A 9392-nucleotide genomic window follows, 5' to 3' on the forward strand; every position below is an offset into this window, starting at 1 on the left:
AAAAATAGGGGTATATTTTTTCGGTATAGAACAATTCTAGGGGTCAATCGAAATGGGGTTTAAAAGACTTTATTTCTGAAAAATATTTAGGAAGGTTGCAACATATTTGAAAATCAAACAATTTTTGAATTAAAGCAAATAGGTAATTGAAACACATAAATATGTATAACAATATGAGTGTCAAATGAAGGAGGTTTAAAAAGGTTTTACTTTGAAAATACTTTTAAGGGGGTTGCCACTTGTTTGATAAGTCGAACCTAGGTAACTATTACACAGGTAATATAAAATATTTAAATATGGCTGTCAAATAAAAGCGTGTTAAGAAATGTTTAGATTGGTGGAGTTTCAAGAACGTTGTTTTAAAAAAGATAAATTTAAATTATTAAGTTATGAATTACTAAAAATCGGTATTAATCGAAATGGGTTAGAAAAGGTTTTATTTCAGACCTTGTTTAGGAGGATAGCCATGTGTCGAAAAATCAAATTCATCAGTTAATTAAAATATGTATCACAACCTCAGACGAAAGAGATTGAAAAAGATTTTAGTTTGATAATACTTTCGAAAAGGATTTCCAACTGTTTGAAAAATAGAATTCAGATGACTTATACACAAGTTTTATGAAATATGAGTGTCAATTGAAAGAGACATATGAAAGCTTTAGTTTTAAAATATATTCGCATAGGCTGGCCACCTTTTCGAAAAGTCATATCGATCTAACTAAGTACATATGTATGTATAAGGGAAGGCGTTTTTGTGAAGGTCATTAGATTTGCACCGTTCTTTGGAATTTCAAAATTAAGGGGCACATTAAAAACCTTGGTTTGTAGATGTGCGATAAAGCTTTATTTTTGGGAATTGGAACTTTTTTATCGGTACAGGTTGATTTGAAATTTGATGAAAAATTAAAGCGACAATATACGAGACCTCTCTTCACTCAAAAATTGCTGCACGGATTTAGATCCTATAGGACACCGCATCGCTTATAACTTTAATTAACATTTGGATTTTTTTTTAGGGGTTTGAAATTAAGTTTCCGGAGTTTTAACGCCACGCTTGTTCACTAGTTTTTGTTTATTTGCCTACATATTTGCGTATAATTAGCAAATCGCCAAATGATAAAAAGCAGCTATGAAAACCAAAAAAGGCGTCAATTTTTACCCGAAAAGCGTTCCCGTACTTTTTAGCTTTTCTCTATTTCTCTGAGTGTAATTTTGCCTTTTGACAGTTTTGCCAGTTCTAAATAATTTTACAGTCTAGCAATATTTTCGAGGCTTTCCCTAAATTTTAGTGAAATAAAAATAAACAAATAAGCAAAAAAAAAACAAATTTTGTAGAATGATAATTTTTTACTTTTAACATTATTTGCACAACTTGTTTTACGACTTTTTAAGCACATATTTTGGTAAACCTCTATGGTAATAAATTTAAGCGACTCGTTCAAAACTTGTGGTCTCATTATCTCTGCACAACTGCGGACAAGATCGCTGGGTTTTGCGACACAGAGTGTGTATGTGTGCCTGTGGTAAATGAGTACTGACTGTGTGGCTTGCTGTGGTCAGTGATGGTTAAACACACAATAATACAAGACCCATACTGTTGACAGGTTTAACACTTCAAGAACTCTTTGTTATGAAGACCTGTTGAGCATTGTGGTAGATAAAAAGGTAGCGCACGCGCTGCTATTTTATAGTTAAGCAGTTGAATTCCGCAGAATGACAATAAAAATAGATGAGGTTCTGCAATTTACTTCCGAGTGAATTTCAACAAAAGTCACTTTGAATTGCGGAACCTGCCTGATAGACGCGTATATTGTGCAGCAGTTGCAAATTAATAGACATAAAATGCAAATAGAAGGCATAAAAATGCTTCCAACAGCTGGCTGAAATGCTCGCACAAACACTTTAAAAAACTTTCGAAATAATTAAACGCTCTTAACTTTAAATCTTTCCGCCTTTGACGCTGAGTAAGCACGTGATAGCGACGCACTGATAAGACAGGTGTGTCTATTTCTGACGCCAGTAGCATACCTACACTTTTTTTTTGATTATTTAAAAAAAAAAAACCTGATAAAATACGTAAAACTACAAAATATCAAATTAAACATTTTCAACACTCACAATTATCATCATGATCTTGCGGTCCGTCGCACGACGAAAATATATCATCGACATGACAAGAGCGTTTCGGATATTTTCGATCGATTGGTGTAACCTCGAAATCCTTAGCACCGATTTCTGAGATGCGACACTGTATATAGCCTTCGACGGCATCGCGTGCCCACACCAGTTGTGTGTCCATTTTGCGCACTGAAAGTGAAAAAAGGTAGCAAGTATTAAACGATTAGTAAGCATTCGAAAACAAAGACTACTTAAAGTAAACTAGAAAATTGCTGGGTAATACAACTTATAAAAATTTTTTATATTTTTTTTATCACAAAATTAGCAAGAAGCATGTCGAAAAAAAAACGAAACAAAGTAAGACTCACGGCGCTATATGTATTTATGTGTGTATGTATGTACGACTATCAATAAACCACTAACACAATTCTTTTCTGGGTAAAAGTGTTCCGCAACGCTAGCAAAAGTCAACTAACTACGCGCTCCACAGCTGGAGCGTCGTCAACCCAACCTCAACAGCTATGGCGGTGGGTTCAACGCCGGTACATACATTCACACCCTACTACTTACTATGCTCCGATCCGCAGAGTTGCATACGAATCGAACGCTCCTCACTCGGTTTCGTTGACTCTTTTAGTAACTGCGGTAGAGCTGGCTGGTTGAATGGCTGGTTGTTGGCCAGTACATATATTGACTGGTTGGTTGGTCGGTAGCTTGGCTATGTAGTAATCTAAGCAAGTTATGTTTTTTGCTTGTTAGTTTTTGCACAATCGCGTATTGCATGCTCTCGCGCTCTCCTAGCCGCTTCAGGTTTTAATTTTTTTTTTATTATAACCATTTTGCAACCTTTGTTTTGCCTTTCCGTTGTGAATATGTACCTACATTTTTTGCTATATTTCTTCACAAACTTGTTGGTCGGGCCGATAGGTCTGATTCATTCTTAGCTGCCTGATAAGATTAAGCATTGTTTGATGGGCTCGAGTACATAGCACTTTTTGTTGATTTTGGCTGATAGGGAATTTTCTACCTACCAAAAATTTGAATGACACTAAATAATAGAAAACAACGAAGTAGGAATTTTGCATTTCTTTTGTTTTTTTTTTCGAAAACTGTTGATCTCTGCTAAAATAACAACTTATTTACTTTATATTCAAAAAAAAAATTGTTTAAGTCAATAAGAATGAAAATGGCCGATCTTCAGTGATCAAGCATGTGTAGCTACATACTTATAAGCTTGTCAACCACTCATTCAATTTAAGAATCCAAACCACATTTTGGGAATATATGTAAGTTTATCTTACATTACTGTAATTTTATAGTACAAATTATATTTCTTTTTAATTAAAGTTCGCCGACCATAAATGATCACGCGTGAGCGTTCAATCACTTTTGCATTTAAGAGCAATTGCGAGTACAATAGTCTATGACGTCGTTAAAAAAAAAAAAATAAGGGAGTTCAGCAAGAAAGCAAAATTGAATAATGAATATTCACGAATGCGAGTGGATAGCGTTAAAATAAACGTAAAATAAATATGAGACAACCTAGTATAATCACTTGAATATGTTGTATGAATGTATTATATGAATAGTGATGACCATACAATTAGGGACACGACTTCTTACTAGTTTTGACAATTTACCCGTTATTTTTTTTTTTACAAAAATACAGTTCGTACCTCAACGGAAACCTTATAATTCAAAGCTTCAAATTTTGTGCAAAATCGCGAAAATTCAAAAAATGTTCATCATAATTTCAAAAGTGCCAGTTTGAAGTGGCACAAAATTCGCGTTGATTATTTATCATTTAATTTGCTGATTTCGTACAAAAAACCCAAAAAAAATCGTACATATTGCACACCCAGATCTAAAGTGAGCTAACTCAAAATTCAGATCGGGAAATATAACTGCGTGTGGATCGTACAGACTAAACGCAATTGATGCAAAAGCAGGTATAACAGTAGTTTTTTGGTTGGTTTTCATAATCATGAAAAAAAAATATTCGCATTAATTGGAAGACTTACGAATTGATTTATGAAAAAAATGGTCCTATTTTTTATTTTTTTGAGTTCATCGCACTTTAGATCTAGCGATATGTGCTTTGTTTGGAAAAAATGCGTAACACTATCAGCAAAAAATATATCACAAGTCAATGCAAATTTTAATTCACTTCAAACTTGCGCTTTATTTTCTTAAAACTGAATGGACTATAAAAATTTTCTGAAAATTTTCATTAAAAAGTTTGGAGTTATGATGACAATTTGTCAAAACTTGCAAATAAGTAGTGTCTCGTAATTATCTGGCCATCACTGTATGTATGTATGAAGGTCAGTGAGCAGAACAATTTATAACCGTTTATGCGAATCATTTAAATGACGATAATAATTTCCAATGATGGTGACGATAAATTGCTGGTACTGTTGCTTTTGTTAATGATGGTGCCCATGTTGATGGTTGGTTGTGGTCGTGGAATGGTGTAGCTCGTATGTAGATACATATGTACGTAGTTTTGTTGTTGATGACGCTGATAATAGGTTTACTGAACTAACCGACAAGGTGAAATTTATTTAAATTGTTAGGATTGTAATCCTAAATGAGTTATTAGTGATTTGCGACTGCTTTGACAAAAAGGGGTGCCTGTTTAAAATGATTTTTGTTTTTATTAAAAAATTTATTAATTTAATAGATACCAGTGTTGGCAAAATGTTAATCTGATTAACGATTAAAGTGTTAATCACGATTGACATTTAAAATTAATTAATCGTAATCAACTGTACGATTAATGGTTAAATTTTTTAATCGTTAATCGCTGGCTGCGATTAAGATTAATTAATTTTAATCATTAATCGTTGATCCAATTAAAAATAAAATCTGATTAAGTTGTCTAGTTTGTCCGAATTCGAAAGCAAACACTAGTTATAGTAATTATTTTATGTTTTGCGCTTATAAAAAGCACATAATATTAAAAAAAATATATAATTATTGTTATTAGTAATACATAAACTGGGAACTTTGCAACCCAGCGCACATAAGCAGAGGGATATTAAAACCTAGTTTGTAAAACGTCTGTTGGTATAGATCTTAATGAAAATGCAAACAAAATTGCTTATATTGATGAGGAAGCCCGACTTAGCCATACCCGATTAACTGGCTTTGTGTGCAGACGAAAATTCCAGCATAAATAAATTAATCACCAAACCTACTTAATCAAATTAAGGGTTAATGATTAAAAATTCACTTTTTTAATCGCGGTTACGATTAACTGTTTAATCAGATTAAAACTAATCATGATTAACTGTAATCGAATTGAATTTAATCGAATTAGAAATATATACTTTGAAGAGAGGCTGATCAACTTCGTAATGGCACGGGATATGGTAGTTAGTAGTAGCAGACATCAGCATTGAAACCTGGAGTGTCCCCTGACCAAAGAACAAAACTGATCGCGTTGTGTTAGACGGAATATACGTTTCGAGCGTTCTTGACGTGCTTTACATCCGAGAAGTGAACATCGATTTCGATTACTAGCTTGTTNTTGATCGCGTTGTGTTAGACGGAATATACGTTTCGAACGTTCTTTACGTGCTTTACGTGCTTTACATCCGAGAAGTGAACATCGATTTCGATTACTAGCTTGTTGCAGCTAAGGTCCGCATGCGTCTCTATGTAATGAAGAATGTGTGCCAGGCAGCAAAACGAAAATTCTACGTCGAGGCTATTAATTCTGCTTATACAAGCAATTCTTCATCGCCGAATATAAATACAATGCCGCCCTACAGCCAATAGCTAAGCGAGTGGCAGTTGAGCGATACCGGAAGATGAGAAGGGAGGAGAGACGTCTATTCAAAAGGAAGTAACGAGACCTAAAGAAGATCTTGATTTGCTGGCAAACAGAAATGAAGGCACAAAATTTTACCGGAAAATAAGAGAGCAAGTTAAAGGGTTTCACGACCGGTGCTGGTTCGTGCAAAGACGAAGACGGAAATCTGGTAACATACATCCAAAGTTCACTTGAGATATGTAGAGAACTTCTCGACGTTATTGAATGGCGACACGGGTGAGGAAGATAAACGTCACTTCGTTCAACGAGGTAAACATAGCAATAGGCAGGTATAAAAACAACAAACCCGCCAGAGCAGACGGTATACCGGCTAAACTGTTCAAAGTTGGAGTCGAAGATATGATAGGGTAGCAGAATTTGGTCTGATAAATACTACATGCCCCATGGTAGGAACCTCAGTGTACTTTGTCAAATCAACAATAAGGGAAACTCCACTGTTTCATTTGCACGCTCATTTGGTTATCCGGATATTCTAAAATGTTTTTTAATAATTTGTAAAAACGTTCTCAAATTTACTAAATCTATTGAGTTGCAAAATAGAACACTTCACTATAACATACACGACAATTTTTATTCAATTATTTGCATTCAATATTTTTAATTGAGCTTGATGCCGTTTTTATGGTTAAAGTTATAGACTTCTTCATTGAGTTCACTGGGACTTGAACCAACTACTCCGGCGTTAAACGCCAGTGGTTTTATTGCTATTTAAACTGATCATGTGGTTGCTGTTTGGTGTTAGTTTGTGTTAAGATTATATTTTTAGAAGAATATTAAACTTTAAGGTGTGCTCGTCCTTTTAAGTTTAAGTTATCCGCGTATGTGAGGTTGCATAAATTATAAAAATACTTATACTTCAAAAGGGTTCTTATTTTTATAAAGCAGTCGTATTTCTCGCTAGTACATTTCAAGACAAATGGACAAGGATTGAGCCAAGAGCTTGTGTAAGCAAATTTAATTTTTGGCAGCAAATGTCAGTAACGCGGTTTTGCAGAATGACGATACGCGGTTTTGTACTTTAAACGACGATTAATATCAGTTAATTTTTTTTATACGAATATACATATGTAGGTATTTTTTAATCAGGCATTCAATTATCCGGATTTTTTGGATATTCATTAAATCTTGAGAGAATTCCCTAGTATCTACTTGTATATACCGGTAGTGTCTACAAGCAGGCAAAAATAGTTTCGGTATCATTAAAAGTAGCATAAAGCTGCCTTAAAATTCACTAAGTGAGTACTTGCAATTTAAGAATTTGTACTCAAAGAGGCGCAACAAATTAGCAACAATTTTTCAGACAATTTAACATAATCTTGATTATGCATTTTTATATTCTCTTTAAGATGCTATTAAAAAGTAGCATCACGCTATAGAGCTATNCTGGATATTCATTAAATCTTGAGAGAATTCCCTAGTATCTATATACCGGTAGTGTCTACAAGCGGGCAAAAATAGTTTCGGTATCATTAAAAGTAGCATAAAGCTGCCTTAAAATTCACTAAGTGAGTACTTGCAATTTGAGAATTTGTACTCAAAGAGGCGCAACAAATTAGCAACAATTTTTCAGACAATTTAACATAATCTTGATTATGCATTTTCATATTCTCTTTAAGATGCTATTAAAAAGTAGCATCACGCTATAGAGCTATGTACATGTGTATGTATGCAGTTGCCAAAAGCGAAGTTGCAGCTAAAAGTAAAAAGAAGCAATCATGTTGCACTTAACCTATCAGCGTGGTAGATGGTTGTAAGTAGCTGTGTAGCAATCGCTGCTCTGTAAGGGAGTCTAAGAAAAAACTATCCTACTAGTTGCCACCAGCAATAACAAAGTGCACGCGGCAATGTGCTTATAAGTACAATAACGTATTAGGGGTATCCTAATGTAATTTTAGGCATTTACATATTTTCGCGAGAGCCAATAAAAAAATACGTCGATGGGTAGGAAAACTTGCATTTCCTGCATAGATATATCTAGAAAGACGCATNGAAGAAGCAATCATGTTGCACTTAACCTATCAGCGTGGTAGATGGTTGTAAGTAGCTATGTAGCAATCGCTGCTCTGTAAGGGAGTCTAAGAAAAAACTATCCTACTAGTTGCCACCAGCAATAACAAAGTGCACGCGTGCTTATAAGTACAAGTACGTATTAGGGGTATCCTAATGGAACTTTAGGCATTTACATATTTTCGCGAGAGCCAATAAAAAAATAGGTCGGTGGGTAGGAAAACTTGCATTTCCTGCATAGATATATCTAGAAAGACGCATAATGTAAGAAGTAAAAAAAAGCACGTTTTGACTGTAAAAATATTATGTATTGGTTTAATTACCACAAAATGTATGAACTTATTTATGTTCACAGCTTTTACAAAAATATTACAATGTTGTGAATATGAATCGTTTTCGATTCAATAATTCAAATACTGCCCCACCTATCGGTTTCTAAAAGTATTCTAAAATCTACACAGAGAAAAAATACTAAACCATATCGTATTTGTTTCAAACTAAAACACATACGATTTGACGTCAAACGAACTCTTCTTTACTTTAAATAGACAAAATTGCAAGCTGCGTCAGACGGAAATTGAACCTAGCTCCTAATTTATTTTTAAGCATTTTTTATCTTTCCTGTTGGAAATTTGCAAATAGCTTACATGGAAAGCCAGTAAACTACTCTGTTTAAAAAAATCAAATTCGTTTTTTTAGTATATCTACTTTGTTTGGTATGTACATATGTACATAATATTTAGCTAATAAAAGAAAAATTATTGGATTTTTTTCCATATATTGTATAACCCACTGGCTAAATACTGTTCTACAATTTTATTGAGTTTGAGGCTGTTTCTAATGAAAAATGTTTTGGAAAAAACANTTTTTTATTGAGTTTGAGGCTGTTTCTAATGAAAAATGTTTTGGAAAAAACAACAACAATTTACACATGGTAGAAGTTATAGCTGCTATTTCGGAAATCACAGCATCTCTTCATCAGACTTCTTCATCGAACTCACTGGGACTTGAAATCCCAACTCCGGCGTTAAAAGCCAGTGGTCTTACCCACGGAGCTAAGTTCGCCATGTAAAATGTTGTTGCTTTTCCCACTTTTTCATTTGGTCAACAGAACTACAATCAAGTGCAACGATTTTGTTGCTATTTAGACTTAATCATGTGGTTGTTGTTGTTTTTTTTCGTTTTGTGTTAAGATTCTATTTTAATATTTAACTTTAAGGTGTGCTCGTCCTTAAGTAATTTTTTTAGAATTTGAGGACACCCCTAAAGCTTTAATAGCACTGCTATTTAAAAGCTGCTGTAGAAAGCAACTTTTTCAGTTGAAACTTGCAACTCTTACACAGGACAGCAAACACTTATTAAGTCACATTCAAAGCGGCTACACACTCGGTGCATTAAGTAGACATAGAGGAAGTGTTGGACAAACATA

General features: G+C 34.0%; 1 protein-coding gene across 1 annotated transcript in view; it reads right to left on the minus strand.

Moving 5' to 3' along the window:
• LOC108378559 (myosin heavy chain 95F-like) overlaps positions 1 to 2797 on the minus strand; it is a 5517-nt gene extending 2720 nt beyond the window's left edge. The window contains exons 1-2 of the mRNA XM_017634851.1: positions 2542 to 2797; positions 2119 to 2307 (exon numbers count right to left, since the gene is read on the minus strand). Coding sequence (XP_017490340.1) covers positions 2119 to 2299 — 181 coding nt within the window. The 5' untranslated portion in view covers positions 2300 to 2307; positions 2542 to 2797. The remainder of the gene's footprint in view (positions 1 to 2118; positions 2308 to 2541) is intronic.
• Between the last annotated feature and the right edge of the window lie 6595 nt (positions 2798 to 9392).

This window comes from Rhagoletis zephyria, unplaced genomic scaffold (assembly GCF_001687245.7).
Source record: "Rhagoletis zephyria isolate East Lansing unplaced genomic scaffold, Rhagoletis_zephyria_1.1 Rzeph_scaffold_14398, whole genome shotgun sequence".
Taxonomy (NCBI): domain Eukaryota; kingdom Metazoa; phylum Arthropoda; class Insecta; order Diptera; family Tephritidae; genus Rhagoletis; species Rhagoletis zephyria.